This window comes from Bolinopsis microptera, chromosome 5 (genome assembly GCF_026151205.1).
Source record: "Bolinopsis microptera isolate Bmic1 chromosome 5, MBARI_Bmic_1.0, whole genome shotgun sequence".
In the NCBI taxonomy this organism is placed as follows: domain Eukaryota; kingdom Metazoa; phylum Ctenophora; class Tentaculata; order Lobata; family Bolinopsidae; genus Bolinopsis; species Bolinopsis microptera.
In genome coordinates this window covers 800854-822591 of record NC_087076.1, presented here as the reverse complement: position 1 = coordinate 822591, position 21738 = coordinate 800854, and the positions used below count along the sequence as shown (strand labels likewise).

Below are 21738 nucleotides of genomic sequence, written 5' to 3'. Positions count from 1 at the left end.
TGCAAAAATATGATATGATGAAACCCTCCCTGCTAAATATGATATGATGAAACCCTCCCTGCTAAATATGATATAATGAAACCCTCCCTGCTAAATATGGCATAATGAAACCCTCCCTGCTAAATATGATATAATGAAACCCTCCCTGCTAAATATGATATGATGAACCCCTCCCTGCTAAATATGATGAAACCCTCCCTGCTAAATATGATATGATGAACCCCTCCCTGCTAAATATGGCATAATGAAACCCTCCCCGCTAAATATGATGAAACTCTCCCTGCTAAATATGGCATAATGAAACCCTCCCTGCTAAATATGATGAAACCCTCCCTGCTAAATATGATATGATGAACCCCTCCCTGCTAAATATGATGAAACCCTCCCTGCTAAATATGATGAAACCCTCCCTGCTAAATATGATATAATGAAACCCTCCCTGCTAAATATGAAGAAACCCTCCCTGCTAAATATGATGAAACCCTCCCTGCTAAATATGATGAAACCCTCCCTGCTAAATATGATATGATGAAACCCTCCCTGCTAAATATGATATGATGAAACCCTCCCTGCTAAATATGATGAAACCCTCCCTGCTAAATATGATGAAACCCTCCCTGCTAAATATGATGGAACCCTCCCTGCTAAATATGACATAATGAAACCCTCCCTGCTAAATATGATGAAACCCTCCCTGCTAAATATGATGAAACCCTCCCTGCTAAATATGATGAAACCCTCCCTGCTAAATATAATGAAACCCTCCCTGCTAAATATAATGAAACCCTCCCTGCTAACTAGTAAACTGACCTAGTGTTGGGTTGAGCTACTACAGTGTCCCTTACAAGAGTGAACTGTTGTACTAGTATCTTGGTGGTGGCTAACAGACTGTTGTGTGTCACCTCCCAGGGAGCTAACTCCTCTTCTAGCATCTGAGGGGGGGGGGGGGTTCAAACTATTATTATATACATGTTCCTGTATCTACTGTATCTATACAAACAATATTCTACCAAATTTAAAACTATACAATTAACCATATTTATACAAAATGAAGACTGGTTTAATAATGGCTTGTTTTTTAACGAAAGAAACCAAAATTAGTCCAAAATATGTGTTTTGTGCCAAAGAAGAAAGACTCCAAAGGAATGTGACAGTAATAAGCGGCTGACGCAATATTGGCAATATGCCAATATTATGTCATTTACATGATCACTTAGCTTTCAATCATAACGTTAAACTTACTTTAGGCTACCATCGTTATTATATTAGATTATACGAATTAATTTAATGGTGCTTAGTTTCTTTTTTCACTTGACATTCGTTTGTTTTTCACTGCATATTTGGTATATGATAGTATCCGCTATTATGTAACCGAATACCAGATATATACTACCAAATACTACCAAATACCGTATATTTGGTTGATATTTTCCGAACTATTCGATAACCCTAATAATTATCTATAATAATTAACTATAATTAGCACCAATAAGATAAGTGGAAATGTGTAGGTAATTCAGTTTATTCAAGTGTTAAGTGTTTAACTTAACTGCAAGTGCTAAATGTTTAATTCATCAATATGGAACCCAAGATCTCAGAGCGACGGGTATCAGGTTTTATAACAAGCTGCTTGTATGGTTTAATAAGAGGTATTTACCGGCTAATTCAATTAAATCAAGTCACGACTACTTTTAAATATAAGATATTTACTATTTTACCCCGATTCATGACTCATGGTAGATTGCGTCCGCGCAAGTTTGTTCGCCTCGCTCTTTGTCGCTGTTGTCGCTGGTCGTTTAGTTGCTATGGTAATATCCGCAAAGTTATTTTGCGCGATATTCTGGATTGGTTACTGTTGGTTCGCGACGCCAAACTGATCAAGCAAAATGTCAATTTTCACCATGCACGGAAGATATAGTCTAGTGGCGGATATGTAAATATTTTGCACTTTATTTCGTCAGTATTATGTACAGATCCATGTCAGCTTGCATAAGCTATAAGCATCAGGTCGCATAAATAGAATTGCTCGATATGTTATATGATATGAGACACCATCTCACAGGTTACCATGGTTATGAGACACCATTACACACCATTACACACCATTACACACCATTACACACCATTACACACCATTACACACCATTACACACCATTACACACCATTACACACCATTACACACCATTACACACCATTACACACCATCACACACCATTACACACCATTACACACCATTACACACCATTACACAACACTACCTGCACACCATTACACACCATTACACACCATTACACACCATTACACACCATTACACACCATTACACACCATTACACACCATTACACACCATTACACACCATTACACACCATTACACACCATTACACACCATTACACACCATTACACACCATTACACACCATTACACACCATTAAACACCATTACACACCATTACACACCATTACACACCATTACACACCATTACACACCATTACACACCATCTGCATTTTGGATCGGAAAATTGAGCGGCCATCCACTGATTCCACTCAAGAAATACGGCCATATTTCTTGTTCTATCTTTCTTTAAAGATATTTTAGTTTACGTAGCAAAGGAGCTTTAAACAGCTACTATAATTTCGTCACTTCTCTCTCTCAATCCGTCTTATTCTGAGTTTTAGTATTCAAAACACGTTAAATACTTGTCTCTTGTGTGGGGGGGAGGGGGGGGTCCCCTCTCTCTTGCAGAACTTTCCGTTCTTTATTCCGCGAGAAGTAGGTACTAAAGTAAGTGTTGGTATAAGGTGGCAGATGAAGTGTCTGATGTTGTGCCGAGGAGGGTCAGGGGAGGGAGTGGACTTTAGGAACCTCAGAAACAAGATACTCACCAGTACCGAGTTCATGCAGGTAATGGGGGTTACAACAGGTTACCATAGGTTACCACAGGTTACCACCCTTTACACATGCAGGTAATGGGGTTACAACAGGTTACCATAGGTTACCATGGTTACCATAGGTTACCACCCTTTACACATTCCTCCCCTTTTTCGCAACCCTAGTAGTTACACTTCTACCAAGTGAATATTGCACGGACCATGCGTGGTAACGATGGTAACCTACATTTCTCCCAGGTTTGGTTCCATTATGACACAGATAAGAACGGCTACCTTGAGTACGTGGAGTTCTCCAAGTTCATGAAGGACCTATTTCTCAAGAAGGACTGCACGGACATAACACCCGCCGAGGTGTTTGCTGTTTTATATAACCTAACATTGTAGTACTAGTAGTAGTAGTGTTGCTGACAGGTTTATATATCATATAAGTGGTTTGTTATTGAGTTGGTGTTATATTGTGGTTAAGTTGTACTTACCATTAAGGTAGTATGTTATTAGGTATAAAGAGTGTGTGAGATGATGATAGGGTGGTTTGTTGGGTGGGGGGTTGGGGGTGAGAGTATGTGAAAGAGGTATCATATGGTGGGGGGGTGGGGGTTTGTTTTGAGTTTGTTAGGGGTTTGGGTGTTTGGGTATAGAGGAGGTTTGTGTTTAAGGTGGGTTTAGTATGGTTGTGGGGGTAGTTTTGGTAATGTTGTAAGTTATGGGATTTGGGTTTGTTAATGGAGTATAAATTTCTGGAAAAAAGATTCCGCCAAAAAGTGACAATCAAAAATAAACAATTGTCAAGGAATAAATCCGGAAGATCCCCGTGCAGTTCTTATTAGTTTTGCAATATGTGTGGTTTTCTCTGATGATCACGTAGGTTTGTGACTAGGGAAAATGCTCTTTTTATGGGAATTCGTCAAATTTCATCCAGAAACATGTCAAGGTAACTTTACCCTCCTGTTTTACCAGCATTTCAACGTTAACGCACGTTAAATCTTAATCCCATAATCTCAGTCAATTTTGTCGCATTACAATTCTAACGTGAACCAGGGGTGTAGGAAGCGGGGGGGCACCCCTGACGATACGATAGAAGGTCCTGAATTGTATGCATTTGTTGGAGACATAGTGCGACACCTGGGCCTCACACTGAGTCTCACCGTGGTGGAGAGTGGGGTCAACTATGTTATTGTGAGTAACTAAATCTTCAGCAGTAAGATACACTCATTTCACTCTGATTCACTTTATCATTTCACTCTGATTCACTTTGTCATTTCACTCCGATTCACTTTCTCATTCGCAAAAATTTTAGGTAAATTTCTCGCTTCAACTCCCTCAAAGTACAGGGGTTATGTTCCTCTTAAGACTCAGTTTCAGTGACAAGTACAGGGGTTAGTTTCACTATTTACTATTTAACTTTCAGGAGAGGGTAGGGAGTGATGCCATCGACAAAGCAGTGATAGAGTCCCTCCTAACAGAGGGTAGTATCGGGCAGATAAAGAGGAGATTAGAGGAGGCTAATTAGGAAGTGATTAACATTAGTAGTGACCATGTGACATGACCATGTGACCATGTGACCATGTGACCACCATGTGACCATGTGACCATGTGACCATGTGACCATGTGACCATGTGACCATGTGACCATGTGACCATGTGACCATGTGACAAGACTAACTATTTTCCTTCTCCCCAAACTGTACGTTTAATCGGGGTTCTACTGTAATTTGTAACCATAAAAACTTTGAGCTTATGAAATGGGAGTTATTTAAATTTTTGATACAACTAAGTTAGTTAAGTAGATGAACCAATAATTTTGTAATTAACTTATTCTGATAATACCCTTTGATTTCTACACTAAAATTAACTGTTATTTTGAAAGTGTGATGAGTTTATTTTGTCACAATGAGAAGGGGGGGGGGGGGTCCCCTAATGGAGAACGTGAAATCCATTTATAATGTGGTTATATATAATGAATGAGCTGGGGGTTAGTCAGGGGGGTTAGATAACTTTAGGGGGTTTAGTTAGTTATGGGAGGGGTTTTACAGTATAGTTAGGGAAAGGGGGGCTTAGTCTTTAGTAATTAGTATAGTTTATTTAGTGGGGTTGGTTAAAGTTAGATTGAGGGAGGGGGGGGGGGGGGGATGGGGGCGGGGGGGTTTTATGAGTTAGCTTATCGGGGGGTTTACGTTTATTAGGAGAGGGCGCTTGTTACGTAAGTTAGTTAGTTATTAGTGGGTGGTTGTTAGTTAGTTAGGGGGAGGGGGTTTCTAGTGAGTTAGTTTATGGGGGGTTTTAGTTTATTAGGGAGGTTAATAGTTAGTAAAGTCTAAGATATAGTCTAAGAGGCATTTAGTTGGGGAGGGGGTTTAGTTGTTAGTTTACTGGGGGGTTAAGTTTATTAGGGAGGGTTTATGCTTTATAAGTACCATTTAGTTAGTTAGTTAGTAGGGGTTGGTTTAGTTAGTTGGGGGGGGGGGGTTTAGTGAGTTTAGTTTATGGGGGTTTATTTATTAGTGGAGGGTTTAGTTTAGTAAGGATTATTTAGATCTAGTTAGTGGGGGTTCTGGTTTAGTTAGTTGGAGGGGGGGGGGGGGGGGAGGGAGGGGGGGGGGGGGGCGGGGAGGGGGGGGCGGGGGGGGGGGGGGGTGGGGGGCGGGGGGGGGGGGGGGGGGGGGGAGGTTTAAGTGAGATTATTATGTGGAGCGGGGGTATAGTTTATTAGGGAGGATTAGTTAGGAAAGTTAAGTTAGAGTTAGTAGTTTGGGGGGGGGGTTAGGTGAGTTGTATGGAGGGGTTAGTTTTTAATTAGGAGGTTTAGTTAGTAAAGTTAGTCTTACATTAGTTAGTGGGAGTTGGTTGTCTACTGGGGGTTTAGTTAGTTAGGGAGGCCTTAGTTAGTAAGTTAGACTTGTTAGTTATGGGGATATGGTAGTTAGTTGGGGGGGGGGGGGGGTTTAGTAGTTAGTTTATGGGGGGTTTAGTTTATTTAGTGAGGGTTTAGTTCGTAAGTTATAGTTTAGTTAGTATTAGTGGGGGTTGGTTAGTTAGTTGGGGGGGGGGGGGGGTTTAGTGAGTTAGTTATGGGGGGGTTTAGTTTTATTAGGGAGGGTTTAGTTAGTAAGTTAGTTAGTTAGTTAGTTGGGGGGGGGGTTTAGTGAGTTAGTTATGGGGGGTTTAGTTTATTAGGGAGGGTTTAGTTAGTAAGTTAGTTAGTTAGTTAGTGGGGGTTGGTTAGTTATGGGGGGTTTAGTTAGTTAGGGAGGGCTTAGTTAGTAAGTTAGTTAGTTAGTTAGTGGGGATTGGTTAGTTAGTTGGGGGGGGGTTTAGTGAGTTAGTTATGGGGGGTTTAGTTTATTAGGGAGGGCTTAGTTAGTAAGTTAGTTAGTTAGTTAGTGGGGGTTGGTTAGTTAGTTGGGGGGGGGGGGGTTTTAGTGAGTTCATAATTTAAAAGCTACTAAGAATACCGTACCCTTATTGAAGAGTCGACAGTATCGGTTGACTCGGTGGTGGGTTCTTGGTCGCTCATCACTGAAGCTATATCGCTTAGAACAGCCTGCAATAAAGTTTACATCACATGGTATGAAACTGAGGTGAACCAAACTCATTATGTGGACTGCTTGAGGTTAACTGATATGCATAATGAGTAGTAGTACTAAGTAGCGCCATTACCGTGTTGGTGGGATCCTCTGAGTACTCCAACTGAAGAGGGTGTATCATAACAGGAGTAGAGCACCTGCTACTCCCTACACTCTCACCCTCACCCTCCTCCTCACCCTCACCCTCACCCTACACTCTCACCCTCACCCTCCTCCTCCTCCTGGGTACTGTTCCTCTCAAACAGACTGTCTGTACCGTGCAGACTGTCTCCCTGTACACTGTCTCCCTCTATTTTTAATGGCATTTCTTCTTCACTGTATTCTTCTTGTGATCCCTGGACAATGTTAGTTACTAAGTACTAGGTACTAGTTACTAAGGATATATTACAATTACCTTAAGACCTTACAATCATAGTGACTTACAATAAATATATTTTAAATAGAATAATGGATTAACTTTAACCTACCTCCTGCTGGTATCCCTGGTGGTACTGCAAGTTAACCTACCTCCTGCTGGTATCCCTGGTGGTACTGCAAGTTAACCTACCTCCTGCTGGTATCCCTGGTGGTACTGCAAGTTAACCTACCTCCTGCTGGTATCCCTGGTGGTACTGCAAGTTAACCTACCTCCTGCTGGTATCCCTGGTGGTACTGCAAGTTAACCTACCTCCTGCTGGTATCCCTGGTGGTACTGCAAGTTAACCTACCTCCTGCTGGTATCCCTGGTGGTACTGCAAGTTAACCTACCTCCTGCTGGTATCCCTGGTGGTACTGCAAGTTAACCTACCTCCTGCTGGTATCCCTGGTGGTACTGCAAGTTAACCTACCTCCTGCTGGTATCCCTGGTGGTACTGCAAGTTAACCTACCTCCTGCTGGTATCCCTGGTGGTACTGCAAGTTAACCTACCTCCTGCTGGTATCCCTGGTGGTACTGCAAGTTAACCTACCTCCTGCTGGTATCCCTGGTGGTACTGCAAGTTAACCTACCTCCTGCTGGTATCCCTGGTGGTACTGCAAGTTAACCTACCTCCTGCTGGTATCCCTGGTGGTACTGCAAGTTAACCTACCTCCTGCTGGTATCCCTGGTGGTACTGCAAGTTAACCTACCTCCTGCTGGTATCCCTGGTGGTACTGCAAGTTAACCTACCTCCTGCTGGTATCCCTGGTGGTACTGCAAGTTAACCTACCTCCTGCTGGTATCCCTGGTGGTACTGCAAGTTAACCTACCTCCTGCTGGTATCCCTGGTGGTACTGCAAGTTAACCTACCTCCTGCTGGTATCCCTGGTGGTACTGCAAGTTAACCTACCTCCTGCTGGTATCCCTGGTGGTACTGCAAGTTAACCTACCTCCTGCTGGTATCCCTGGTGGTACTGCAAGTTAACCTACCTCCTGCTGGTATCCCTGGTGGTACTGCAAGTTAACCTACCTCCTGCTGGTATCCCTGGTGGTACTGCAAGTTAACCTACCTCCTGCTGGTATCCCTGGTGGTACTGCAAGTTAACCTACCTCCTGCTGGTATCCCTGGTGGTACTGCAAGTTAACCTACCTCCTGCTGGTATCCCTGGTGGTACTGCAAGTTAACCTACCTCCTGCTGGTATCCCTGGTGGTACTGCAAGTTAACCTACCTCCTGCTGGTATCCCTGGTGGTACTGCAAGTTAACCTACCTCCTGCTGGTATCCCTGGTGGTACTGCAAGTTAACCTACCTCCTGCTGGTATCCCTGGTGGTACTGCAAGTTAACCTACCTCCTGCTGGTATCCCTGGTGGTACTGCAAGTTAACCTACCTCCTGCTGGTATCCCTGGTGGTACTGCAAGTTAACCTACCTCCTGCTGGTATCCCTGGTGGTACTGCAAGTTAACCTACCTCCTGCTGGTATCCCTGGTGGTACTGCAAGTTAACCTACCTCCTGCTGGTATCCCTGGTGGTACTGCAAGTTAACCTACCTCCTGCTGGTATCCCTGGTGGTACTGCAAGTTAACCTACCTCCTGCTGGTATCCCTGGTGGTACTGCAAGTTAACCTACCTCCTGCTGGTATCCCTGGTGGTACTGCAAGTTAACCTACCTCCTGCTGGTATCCCTGGTGGTACTGCAAGTTAACCTACCTCCTGCTGGTATCCCTGGTGGTACTGCAAGTTAACCTACCTCCTGCTGGTATCCCTGGTGGTACTGCAAGTTAACCTACCTCCTGCTGGTATCCCTGGTGGTACTGCAAGTTAACCTACCTCCTGCTGGTATCCCTGGTGGTACTGCAAGTTAACCTACCTCCTGCTGGTATCCCTGGTGGTACTGCAAGTTAACCTACCTCCTGCTGGTATCCCTGGTGGTACTGCAAGTTAACCTACCTCCTGCTGGTATCCCTGGTGGTACTGCAAGTTAACCTACCTCCTGCTGGTATCCCTGGTGGTACTGCAAGTTAACCTACCTCCTGCTGGTATCCCTGGTGGTACTGCAAGTTAACCTACCTCCTGCTGGTATCCCTGGTGGTACTGCAAGTTAACCTACCTCCTGCTGGTATCCCTGGTGGTACTGCAAGTTAACCTACCTCCTGCTGGTATCCCTGGTGGTACTGCAAGTTAACCTACCTCCTGCTGGTATCCCTGGTGGTACTGCAAGTTAACCTACCTCCTGCTGGTATCCCTGGTGGTACTGCAAGTTAACCTACCTCCTGCTGGTATCCCTGGTGGTACTGCAAGTTAACCTACCTCCTGCTGGTATCCCTGGTGGTACTGCAAGTTAACCTACCTCCTGCTGGTATCCCTGGTGGTACTGCAAGTTAACCTACCTCCTGCTGGTATCCCTGGTGGTACTGCAAGTTAACCTACCTCCTGCTGGTATCCCTGGTGGTACTGCAAGTTAACCTACCTCCTGCTGGTATCCCTGGTGGTACTGCAAGTTAACCTACCTCCTGCTGGTATCCCTGGTGGTACTGCAAGTTAACCTACCTCCTGCTGGTATCCCTGGTGGTACTGCAAGTTAACCTACCTCCTGCTGGTATCCCTGGTGGTACTGCAAGTTAACCTACCTCCTGCTGGTATCCCTGGTGGTACTGCAAGTTAACCTACCTCCTGCTGGTATCCCTGGTGGTACTGCAAGTTAACCTACCTCCTGCTGGTATCCCTGGTGGTACTGCAAGTTAACCTACCTCCTGCTGGTATCCCTGGTGGTACTGCAAGTTAACCTACCTCCTGCTGGTATCCCTGGTGGTACTGCAAGTTAACCTACCTCCTGCTGGTATCCCTGGTGGTACTGCAAGTTAACCTACCTCCTGCTGGTATCCCTGGTGGTACTGCAAGTTAACCTACCTCCTGCTGGTATCCCTGGTGGTACTGCAAGTTAACCTACCTCCTGCTGGTATCCCTGGTGGTACTGCAAGTTAACCTACCTCCTGCTGGTATCCCTGGTGGTACTGCAAGTTAACCTACCTCCTGCTGGTATCCCTGGTGGTACTGCAAGTTAACCTACCTCCTGCTGGTATCCCTGGTGGTACTGCAAGTTAACCTACCTCCTGCTGGTATCCCTGGTGGTACTGCAAGTTAACCTACCTCCTGCTGGTATCCCTGGTGGTACTGCAAGTTAACCTACCTCCTGCTGGTATCCCTGGTGGTACTGCAAGTTAACCTACCTCCTGCTGGTATCCCTGGTGGTACTGCAAGTTAACCTACCTCCTGCTGGTATCCCTGGTGGTACTGCAAGTTAACCTACCTCCTGCTGGTATCCCTGGTGGTACTGCAAGTTAACCTACCTCCTGCTGGTATCCCTGGTGGTACTGCAAGTTAACCTACCTCCTGCTGGTATCCCTGGTGGTACTGCAAGTTAACCTACCTCCTGCTGGTATCCCTGGTGGTACTGCAAGTTAACCTACCTCCTGCTGGTATCCCTGGTGGTACTGCAAGTTAACCTACCTCCTGCTGGTATCCCTGGTGGTACTGCAAGTTAACCTACCTCCTGCTGGTATCCCTGGTGGTACTGCAAGTTAACCTACCTCCTGCTGGTATCCCTGGTGGTACTGCAAGTTAACCTACCTCCTGCTGGTATCCCTGGTGGTACTGCAAGTTAACCTACCTCCTGCTGGTATCCCTGGTGGTACTGCAAGTTAACCTACCTCCTGCTGGTATCCCTGGTGGTACTGCAAGTTAACCTACCTCCTGCTGGTATCCCTGGTGGTACTGCAAGTTAACCTACCTCCTGCTGGTATCCCTGGTGGTACTGCAAGTTAACCTACCTCCTGCTGGTATCCCTGGTGGTACTGCAAGTTAACCTACCTCCTGCTGGTATCCCTGGTGGTACTGCAAGTTAACCTACCTCCTGCTGGTATCCCTGGTGGTACTGCAAGTTAACCTACCTCCTGCTGGTATCCCTGGTGGTACTGCAAGTTAACCTACCTCCTGCTGGTATCCCTGGTGGTACTGCAAGTTAACCTACCTCCTGCTGGTATCCCTGGTGGTACTGCAAGTTAACCTACCTCCTGCTGGTATCCCTGGTGGTACTGCAAGTTAACCTACCTCCTGCTGGTATCCCTGGTGGTACTGCAAGTTAACCTACCTCCTGCTGGTATCCCTGGTGGTACTGCAAGTTAACCTACCTCCTGCTGGTATCCCTGGTGGTACTGCAAGTTAACCTACCTCCTGCTGGTATCCCTGGTGGTACTGCAAGTTAACCTACCTCCTGCTGGTATCCCTGGTGGTACTGCAAGTTAACCTACCTCCTGCTGGTATCCCTGGTGGTACTGCAAGTTAACCTACCTCCTGCTGGTATCCCTGGTGGTACTGCAAGTTAACCTACCTCCTGCTGGTATCCCTGGTGGTACTGCAAGTTAACCTACCTCCTGCTGGTATCCCTGGTGGTACTGCAAGTTAACCTACCTCCTGCTGGTATCCCTGGTGGTACTGCAAGTTAACCTACCTCCTGCTGGTATCCCTGGTGGTACTGCAAGTTAACCTACCTCCTGCTGGTATCCCTGGTGGTACTGCAAGTTAACCTACCTCCTGCTGGTATCCCTGGTGGTACTGCAAGTTAACCTACCTCCTGCTGGTATCCCTGGTGGTACTGCAAGTTAACCTACCTCCTGCTGGTATCCCTGGTGGTACTGCAAGTTAACCTACCTCCTGCTGGTATCCCTGGTGGTACTGCAAGTTAACCTACCTCCTGCTGGTATCCCTGGTGGTACTGCAAGTTAACCTACCTCCTGCTGGTATCCCTGGTGGTACTGCAAGTTAACCTACCTCCTGCTGGTATCCCTGGTGGTACTGCAAGTTAACCTACCTCCTGCTGGTATCCCTGGTGGTACTGCAAGTTAACCTACCTCCTGCTGGTATCCCTGGTGGTACTGCAAGTTAACCTACCTCCTGCTGGTATCCCTGGTGGTACTGCAAGTTAACCTACCTCCTGCTGGTATCCCTGGTGGTACTGCAAGTTAACCTACCTCCTGCTGGTATCCCTGGTGGTACTGCAAGTTAACCTACCTCCTGCTGGTATCCCTGGTGGTACTGCAAGTTAACCTACCTCCTGCTGGTATCCCTGGTGGTACTGCAAGTTAACCTACCTCCTGCTGGTATCCCTGGTGGTACTGCAAGTTAACCTACCTCCTGCTGGTATCCCTGGTGGTACTGCAAGTTAACCTACCTCCTGCTGGTATCCCTGGTGGTACTGCAAGTTAACCTACCTCCTGCTGGTATCCCTGGTGGTACTGCAAGTTAACCTACCTCCTGCTGGTATCCCTGGTGGTACTGCAAGTTAACCTACCTCCTGCTGGTATCCCTGGTGGTACTGCAAGTTAACCTACCTCCTGCTGGTATCCCTGGTGGTACTGCAAGTTAACCTACCTCCTGCTGGTATCCCTGGTGGTACTGCAAGTTAACCTACCTCCTGCTGGTATCCCTGGTGGTACTGCAAGTTAACCTACCTCCTGCTGGTATCCCTGGTGGTACTGCAAGTTAACCTACCTCCTGCTGGTATCCCTGGTGGTACTGCAAGTTAACCTACCTCCTGCTGGTATCCCTGGTGGTACTGCAAGTTAACCTACCTCCTGCTGGTATCCCTGGTGGTACTGCAAGTTAACATAATGGCTCCGCCCCCTCTCCTCCCTCCCATTAAGAGATGCACTGAAAGTTGGTTCTGGGGTCTTGTTTCCTTCTTCTTCTGAGAAGTGTAGTTCCGAAAACGTCTGAGATCCTGACACAAGGTAATCATGGATTAACTTTGGGTTTGCAGAGACAAGTTTAATCGAAGAACTTTAATTCAAAGAAGCACATAAGTCGCTTTCATAAGTAAGGTATCACTTATACCTGACCTGGTAGCTTTTGTGCCGTTTCCTTGACCGAAATTGAACGGTTTTGACTGAATTTTTGACCTGTGACCAATTAGTGAGGTCAGTGTGAGTGACACAAGTCACCATCGAGGTACTGGAAGCCGAATATCCGGAGAAAACTTTGATGAAAGGAAAATTTTGAAAATGTCCTACCGGTAGGACATTTTCAGATTTCATCTTTTTGCCAAATTTCACCTCAGAGACGAGGGAATGAAACTTTATTTCCGAGTTTCTTGTGCCATGGGTTGTAGTCTGAAGAGTGTACAGTTAGTAATTACAGAAATAAAGATAACCTACCAGATAGTTCGGATCTAAAAGTACTGCATCTCATATCATTCCTATCTGAGCCAGGACTGCCACTACAAGTGTTAACATCACGGTACATTATTGCTATGTGCTCCTCATTCCTATCTGAGCCAGGACTGCCACTACAAGTGTTAACATCACGGTACATTATTGCTATGTGCTCCTCATTCCTATCTGAGCCAGGACTACCACTACAAGTGTTAACATCACGGTACATTATTGCTATGTCCTCCTCATTCCTATCTGAGCCAGGACTACCACTACAAGTGTTAACATCACGGTACATTATTGCTATGTCCTCCTCATGTCCGTTATCCTGCATCACCTCACCACTCTTAATGACGTCATCACTCTTAATGACGTCACCACTCTTAATGACGTCATCACTCTTAATGACGTCATCAATCAGTATGTTCCGGGGTTTGAGAGCTTCAAATGATGTCTTTTTAGCCAGTTCCATTACTTGACACAGCCAGTCTACATAACACTGTTTGTATTCTAGTCGCACCTGAACAGTCAACATGATACGTTTTATTTAGAGGACCATAATATTTATGTTCGAGCTCGAATAAAACGCATTATCAATTAATTGAAAATACAATGATTTCAAAAATTATGAGAGCAGAGTATAAAGATAATGAAGCGTATCTCACATTACCTCAGTTGACGGCTGATCAGATATAAGAACCAGTGTCTCAATGAGGGAAGAAGATAGGATCCTCATCTTCTGAACCTTCTCTTGGTCCTCAGCCTCCCCTCCCTCAGCCTCCACCCTGTCTGAGATAGTTGTTATCATATCTATAGCATGGTCTGCTGTATCAGACAGTGTCCCAGGATCACACTCAATAGAGTCCGCCAGGTCAGCAGGTAACTCAGGTACTAGATCAGTAACCGCACTACATGTAGTAATAACCGCACTGTGGATACAGTACACTGCAAATGTTATATCCGTCTTTAGCAGCATGTACTGGGCTGGGTCCATTAAATGAACACTGCTCATTGAACCTTGCAGCTCTCTTAACTTGTTGATGTGTTTAAACACTAAGTCCTTGTAATCACACTCTATTAGTTTATCTGATATGAGGTACACTGAGGTGAGCAATCTCTCCATGTCCTCCTCAACAACCCAGCAATCCTTCCTGTCTGCAAACTCAGGGAAAGAGCTGTGATGCCCCAAAATGTCACCTATTGCAATGTTGAGAAGTCTAAACTTAGTTGCCCATTGGTATTTGATAGCTTCAAACTTGGTCCTCTGCAGGGTGTCATTAGGTCTGGAAGTGACAACTTGTATAGCGTCACATAACGCAGGTGTCATCTTGTTCACGTGATCCTGCGTCACATTGACCAGCTCCACCCCGTCTCTCTCCTTCTCGTTGGTTATCAGCTTCAGATACACGCCAAGTTGCAGATCTGATGTTATTTCAGTGACAGATTCCACTAGTTTAGTTATCCTCTCTGCCGACGTGGAGAACACATCTTTGTTTTTAGGAGAACTGACAATGTCAAGGAGAGGTTTAAGGAATGTGTCCAGATGAGATGTAACACTGTTGATGGAGTGCAGCCAGTCCTCCACAGAATCCTCTAGATCACCAGGTCTCATCAGCAAAATCTGGTTTACTGTTCCTTTAACCTGATCCACTGTGTCCTCCATCTCATACCTGAGGGGGGTATACCGAGTAACACTAGGGGGCCGGGGGGGGGGGGGGGGGGGGGGGGGGGGGGGGGGGGTATACCGAGTAACACTAGGGGGCCGGGGGGTATACCGAGTAACACTAGGGGGCCGGGGGAGGGGGTATACCGAGTAACACTAGGGGGCCGGGGGAGGGGGTATACCGAGTAACACTAGGGGGCCGGGGGAGGGGGTATACCGAGTAACACTAGGGGGCCGGGGGAGGGGGGTATACCGAGTAACACTAGGGGGGCCGGGGGAGGGGGTATACCGAGTAACACTAGGGGGCCGGGGGAGGGGGTATACCGAGTAACACTAGGGGGCCGGGGGAGGGGGTATACCGAGTAACACTAGGGGGCCGGGGGAGGGGGTATACCGAGTAACACTAGGGGGCCGGGGGAGGGGGTATACCGAGTAACACTAGGGGGCCGGGGGAGGGGGTATACCGAGTAACACTAGGGGGCCGGGGGAGGGGGGGTATACCGAGTAACACTAGGGGGCCGGGGGAGGGGGGTATACCGAGTAACACTAGGGGGCCGGGGGAGGGGGTATACCGAGTAACACTAGGGGGGCCGGGGGGGGGGGGGGGTTTACCGAGTAACACTAGGGGGCCGGGTGGGTATACCGAGTAACACTAGAGGGGCCGGGGGAGGGGGTATACCGAGTAACATTAGGGGGCCGGGGGAGGGGGTATACCGAGTAACACTAGGGGGGGCCGGGGGAGGGGGGTATACCGAGTAACACTAGGGGGCCGGGGGGAGGGGGGTATACCGAGTAACAGTAGGGGGCCGGGGGAGGGGTATACCGGGTAACACTAGGGGGCCGGGGGAGGGGGTATACCGAGTAACACTAGGTGGCCGGGGGGGGGGGGGTATACCGAGTAACACTAGGGCGGGCCGGGGGGTTTACCGAGTAACACTAGGGGGCCGGGGGGGTATACCGAGTAACACTAGAGGGCCGGGGGAGGGGGTATACCGAGTAACATTAGGGGGGCCGGGGGAGGGGTATACCGAGTAACACTAGGGGGGCCGGGGGAGGGGGGGTATACCGAGTAACACTAGGGGGCCGGGGGAGGGGGGGTATAACCGAGTAACATTAGGGGGCCGGGGGAGGGGGTATACCGAGTAACACTAGGGGGCCGGGGGAGGGGGGTATACCGAGTAACACTAGGGGGGCCGGGGGCTACTTATTGTTGTTAAACTTCTAAAACGCCAAATCGTTCGATTTTTTGTTAAAAGTAATATCTCAACGATTGTCCTTTAACCATTACATTTTGTACTCGAAGCAGGAGTAATGTGATTGCCTATTTATAAAGGTATAAACCATGTAGAAACCTCTCATTGACATCAGTGTGCGTTGAACTGAGCACTTGCAGACAGTCACATAACTTAGTGGTGATTGACTTTATCTCCCTCAGTTCATTCCCCTCCTCCATTATCGTTCCCTGCCGTACTAACCTGAACAATTCTTATCAAATCAAGCTAGCATCACACTTTTTAAATTTTGCTATCAACTTTAAAGTGACTTTAAAGTAACAACTTGTTAACTAAGATAGCCAAGTAGAAAACACAGAAAGGGGGACTAGCCTGTGACCAGCTACCACCCACAGTACCCCCTCTCTCTCCCCCCCCCCCCCCAGAAAGCACAGAAAGGAGGACTAGCATGTAACCAGCTACCACCCACAGTACCCCCTCTCTCCCCCCCCCCCCCAGAAAGCATAGAAAGGAGGACTAGCATGTAACCAGCTACCACCCACAGTACCCCCTCTCTCCCCCCCCCCCCCCAGAAAGCATAGAAAGGAGGACTAGCCTGTAACCAGCTACCACCCCCAGTACCCCCTCTTCCCCCCCCCCCCCAGAAAGCATAGAAAGGAGGACTAGCCTGTAACCAGCTACCACCCCCAGTACCCCCTCTTCCCCCCCCCCCAGAAAGCATAGAAAGGAGGACTAGCCTGTAACCAGCTACCACCCCCAGTACCCCCTCTTCCTCCCCCCCCCCCCCCCCCCCCCCCCAGAAAGCATAGAAAGGAGGACTAGCCTGTAACCAGCTACCACCCCCAGTACCCCCTCTTCCCCCCCCCCCCCCAGAAAGCATAGAAAGGAGGACTAGCCTGTAACCAGCTACCACCCCCAGTACCCCCTCTCTCCCCCCCCCCCCAGAAAGCATAGAAAGGAGGACTAGCCTGTAACCAGCTACCACCCCCAGTACCCCCTCTTCCCCCCCCCCCAGAAAGCATAGAAAGGAGGACTAGCCTGTAACCAGCTACCACCCCCAGTACCCCCTCTTCCCCCCCCCCCCCCCAGAAAGCATAGAAAGGAGGACTAGCCTGTAACCAGCTACCACCCCCAGTACCCCCTCTCTCCCCCCCCCCCCCCCCCCAGAAAGCATAGAAAGGAGGACTAGCCTGTAACCAGCTACCACCCCCAGTACCCCCCTCTTCCCCCCCCCCCAGAAAGCATAGAAAGGAGGACTAGCCTGTAACCAGCTACCACCCCAGTACCCCCTCTTCCCCCCCCCCCCCCCCCAGAAAGCATAGAAAGGAGGACTAGCCTGTAACCAGCTACCACCCCCAGTACCCCCTCTTCCCCCCCCCCCCCAGAAAGCATAGAAAGGAGGACTAGCCTGTAACCAGCTACCACCCCCAGTACCCCCTCTCTCCCCCCCCCCCCAGAAAACACAGAAAGGGGGACTAGCATGTGACCAGCTACCACCCACAGTACCCCCTCTCCCCCCCCCCCCCCCCCCCCCCCCCCCCAGAAAGCATAGAAAGAGGGACTAGCCTGTAACCAGCTACCACCCCCAGTACCCCCTCTCCCCCCCCCCAGAAAGCACAGAAAGGAGGACTAGCCTGTACCAGCTACCACCCCCAGTACCCCCTCTTCCCCCCCCCCCCCCCAGAAAGCATAGAAAGGAGACTAGCCTGTAACCAGCTACCACCCCCAGTACCCCCTCTTCCCCCCCCCCCCCCAGAAAGCATAGAAAGGAGGACTAGCCTGTAACCAGCTACCACCCCCAGTACCCCCTCTCTCCCCCCCCCCCCCCCCCCAGAAAACACAGAAAGGGGGACTAGCATGTGACCAGCTACCACCCACAGTACCCCCCCCCCCCCCCCCCCCCCCCCCCCCCCCCCCCCCCCAGAAAGCACAGAAAGGGGGACTAGCCTGTAACCAGCAGCTCTGATTGGCTGGTGGAGGTCCTCAGGGTGATGGTTGTGTTTTCTCTCTTTGTCTGTGTGTACCGGCGCAGATTCAGGCGGTTCTTCAAGTTCCACTGTCACTGAATCAAGCTCTACGTTCAATTCTTCACTCTCTAGACTTACAGCTTCCATTGCATCGTCCTTGCTGTTATTACTCATCTCTGGTATCATTTCCAGAGCATTTGACAAGCTGATCATTTTATCTACCCATTCCTTTCCGTAAGCATCAAGTTGAGAACAGAAATCCTTATCATGAGTGTCAGCCGCAACAAGCAGACCAAACTTAATAACCTCAGGAGTAATGTTCATCAACTCCTCGTTAACCTCGTTAATGTAATCTCGCTGGTACTCAGGATACTCATTAGACTCATCAAAAGGTCTGGATATTCTCCTCATTTTAGTTGTCATGGCTGACAGAGAGTTACCCAGAACCTGAACTTTTGGACGATTGCCAGATTTAGCAGAGGAAATAAGTTGCTCGATAGCTATGTTAACTTTAGAGGGTGGTATGCCTAGTTCCGTTTCGTCTGGTATAGTATCAGGTTGGTTATCAGCCACCAAAGTACACAGTTGTAAGTACAGTTCCTGCCATTGCGCGCACACGTGCTCCAGATAAGACAGTGTAACGTCGTCTTGGCAATGAGCCAGAGCCTGGGAGGTTCTACTCATTTCACTGAACACGTCCTCCAACTCCCCTGAAGTATTGTCTATCTGCTGTGCCACTGTGGAACTGAGACACGCTGCAGAACAGTAGGTAGCAAGGTCTATCTGCTTAGTTGTTCTGAGAGATAAGGAGTCTAGCTCTGCCTCTGTCATGTCCTTGTCACCTGATGTAGCCGCTGATATTAGACCGTTCATTGAGGGAACTTTCACTGCTTGATGACTGGAACTGGGTCCCAACCCAAAGTCATCATATGCTTTACCCAGAACTATCACACTGTCAGCCCAATGACGAGCACTCCACCGCAGGTTTTCTATCGCTACTGCGTTTTTGTTATTGCTAGCAGTTTTCCTGGCTGCGTCGTTAACACTTGGGGTCAGTTTGTTCATTTCTTTAACCAGGAAATCTATGGTTCTGAGCCGGGTCTGATTATCAGAGAGGCTGTGACACTGCTGACTTAACTCCTTTATCCTACCGCAGTGAGCAGTCAGGACTGAAATACAACTTTCTACCGTCTCCCCGTTCATAGCGGTGGTGATGAGATCTGCCAGGCAGATTATAGCATCGTTAATAGAAGCTGGGGGTTTTCTAATACCCTTCACTCCAACAAGCTTGTTAATGTCATCAGGATCTAAAGAGTCGTCCTTCATAGCAAACTGCAGCAAGATATCGGGGGGTTCAGTGCCATTACTGGTGATATCTTCCGAGTAGGTCTGAACCCCGATATCAAAGAAGCCAGTGTCTCCCCTGAGAGCAGATGCCAGTCTATTAGCAGCATCTACCTGGGTAGTTACTTCATCTCCCTGGTCCTCACACACCACTGTCTTTATCTGGTGCACAGCGCGCGCTATTTCATGGGCCACTCCAGCAAGTTCTTCTTGAGATTCTATATCTTTAAAGTCCTCAACTGTAGCTTGTGTTAGTGAGATAATCCTCGGTAGCACGTGTTCCAAATCAGCTAATGCAGCTTCAAGCTGAGAGGAGAATTTGGTGCTGGTCGATTTTAAAAGTTCCTTCTGCCCTACGTGGAAAACTCTCTGAGCTTTATTGATCATAGCTTTGGCAGCGCGAAGTAAAGCGACAGTATCTTGGTTGATAAATGCTTGTTTAGAGAGTGCTACATCTTTATTAATGTGACTTTCTGAAGCTCTAAGAAACTCGCCAGTGTTTGTTAAATTGTCGATGAGAGCCAACAGTCTGGAAACTACTTTAGACCACTCGTTACACATTGCATTCATGAAAGCAAGAGTTACATTTTCATTAGGATGGGCGTGAACAGATAAAGCACAGGCAATGATTTTCGGGCCAAGGATGCTTATATCAGCAGCAATTCTCTGTAGTACCAAAATGTTGTCATCATCCTCCTTACTGACCTCAACTGCATATTCCGTGATATCAATCAGCCTGTTCGCATGCTGTTTAAATCTCTCTATGTATTTCTCCAATTCAGGATCGTTTTGTACATAAGATCTCTGAGCAGCCTCTCTCAGATTTACCAGTGGTTTGAACTGTTCAGTGGTTTGCTCGCATGATTTGTAGGTCTGTGAGAGGATTCTGTTTAACTCGGAGAACTGTTCCCCCATCTGGTTGGAGAGCTGGTTGATGACATTCCAAGACTGACTTGACTGACTTGTAACTGCGAATAACTTTGCAAGTTCAGATCTTACTCTAATGATCTTGCTGCAAATTGTGCTGATGATATTCCTCCTCTTGGACGAAGTTTCCCCAGCGACTGCGATACTGGCGTGGAGCACAAGTTCCAAGTATCTTGTAGCTGATTCCACATCTATTGTGTTTAAAGCGCCCAGCATATTCCTAACTGTGGTCACAAAAGTTTTAATGTTCTCGTTCAGCTGACTGTCTGTCTGAATTACAGATCTCCTGCCCCGGTCTTGCAAAATATTTGATATGACTGTCGGCGTACGTTTGATAATCTTCAGTCCTTGTTCCACAGTTGCCCTGGTGTTTTTGTCCTTTATTTCTTTATGGTAATCTGTGATTCTGTAACAAAATTGAGTTAGATCTTCTATGAAATGTTTGAAGAGTGGAACCAAAGTTTTCATGTTGCCACAGGTATGAGGAATAGAGTGTATTTCTGCAACTAGCTGTTCACCGCAACTTTTGATTATTTTGATCTTTTGACCATCTAGTGACAACAATATCTGAAATAATAAGTTTGGAATGTAAATCAAACTGTTACATATTCGTAAGTACAATTTAATGAAGAGTACATAATAAATAATATGGGGGGAGGGGGGGGGGGGGTTATAAACAATACCTTCATAACAGTTAAATTATACTGGAAGCAGGAGTCACGGAGGGCAGTGCGTAAAGCAACAGATTGATCAGTGCGAAGAGCATGACTAACACTCATCAGATCGCTACCAGCAAGATTCAAATCTTTGGTCAGACTGCGCACCTGCATAGATTTGTTTCTGTCACATTTGTCAATCTTACCCCAGGGCTTTGCTAGAAGCATAACTGACATTCTTGTGTGGTTTGATATAACGATTCATTATAACACGTGCAGTTTATTGTATCAGAAACCAAGGTACGCAGTTAAGACAATCGGTCGAAAAGGTTTCCAACGTTAAACAACATTTTATCAAAACATCCTCAAATCAAAATCATTTTGTAATGACAACCAGACAATACTAATCATTCTATTTTATAAACGAGTTAAGGACATTAATCAGTTCACTTACTTGTCTGGAACAATCTGTTGAAAGTCTTGAAGCCTCTTCCTCAGCAGCCATGGTGAATGATCGTCCAGCTTCGACTACTATCTAAAAGAAGATCACTGGAATTAGCTAGTAATAAGTAATTTGTGGCAAAAACTGCCAAATGCATATTATGAATGGTTTATAAAACCAAAAATAATTTACAGTTAAGTATTAAACAAATAAGCAACAAATTAACCTCCGCTGCTGGTAGCATGTCAGGAACAGGGATGTGCTGTCTCCGAGCAAGTTCCGAGCTGATGGTGAGCTGTACCAATTGTGCAGTAGCTGGTGCCATGACGATTTCTTCACTTCGAGGGACATGCTTAGCATATCTTAACGTTACCTGCACTGTTTGTATTGAATCAATGGTAAATGTTTCAATAAAATTGCTCTTTTG

General features: G+C 47.2%; 3 protein-coding genes across 3 annotated transcripts in view; 2 read left to right on the top strand and 1 right to left on the bottom strand.

The window, feature by feature from the left end:
• LOC134815899 (cilia- and flagella-associated protein 53-like) overlaps positions 1-21738 on the top strand; it is an 889273-nt gene that overhangs the window by 222263 nt on the left and 645272 nt on the right. The gene's annotated exons all lie outside the window — the stretch shown is intronic.
• The window catches only part of LOC134815896 (probable ubiquitin carboxyl-terminal hydrolase MINDY-4), a 623521-nt gene that overhangs the window by 227992 nt on the left and 373791 nt on the right, over positions 1-21738 (top strand). The gene's annotated exons all lie outside the window — the stretch shown is intronic.
• LOC134815664 (uncharacterized) lies at positions 809-21685 on the bottom strand. The gene is made up of 12 exons (XM_063824220.1): positions 21538-21685; positions 21324-21404; positions 20897-21037; positions 17923-20780; positions 16096-16218; positions 13751-14750; positions 13351-13600; positions 13084-13266; positions 12502-12650; positions 6548-6809; positions 6348-6431; positions 809-932 (listed from the first exon to the last, which is right to left on the bottom strand). Exons 1-10 carry the CDS (start codon positions 21634-21636, stop codon positions 6660-6662), a joined length of 5034 nt encoding a protein of 1677 aa, XP_063680290.1. The 5' UTR covers positions 21637-21685; the 3' UTR covers positions 809-932; positions 6348-6431; positions 6548-6659.

What these genes read in the sequence shown, in the direction of transcription:
- LOC134815664 (XM_063824220.1), bottom strand. Translation starts at nt 21,636, where the DNA reads ATGGCACCAGCTACTGCACAATTGGTACAGCTCACCATCAGCTCGGAA. An exon ending in ATCAGAGCTGCTGGTTACAG is followed by an intron (nt 16,219 to 17,922) that starts GCTAGTCCCCCT and finishes AGAATTGTTCAG; the next exon opens with GTTAGTACGGCAGGGAACGA. An exon ending in ACCAGGGATACCAGCAGGAG is followed by an intron (nt 6,810 to 12,501) that starts GTAGGTTAACTT and finishes AACATTGTCCAG; the next exon opens with GGATCACAAGAAGAATACAG.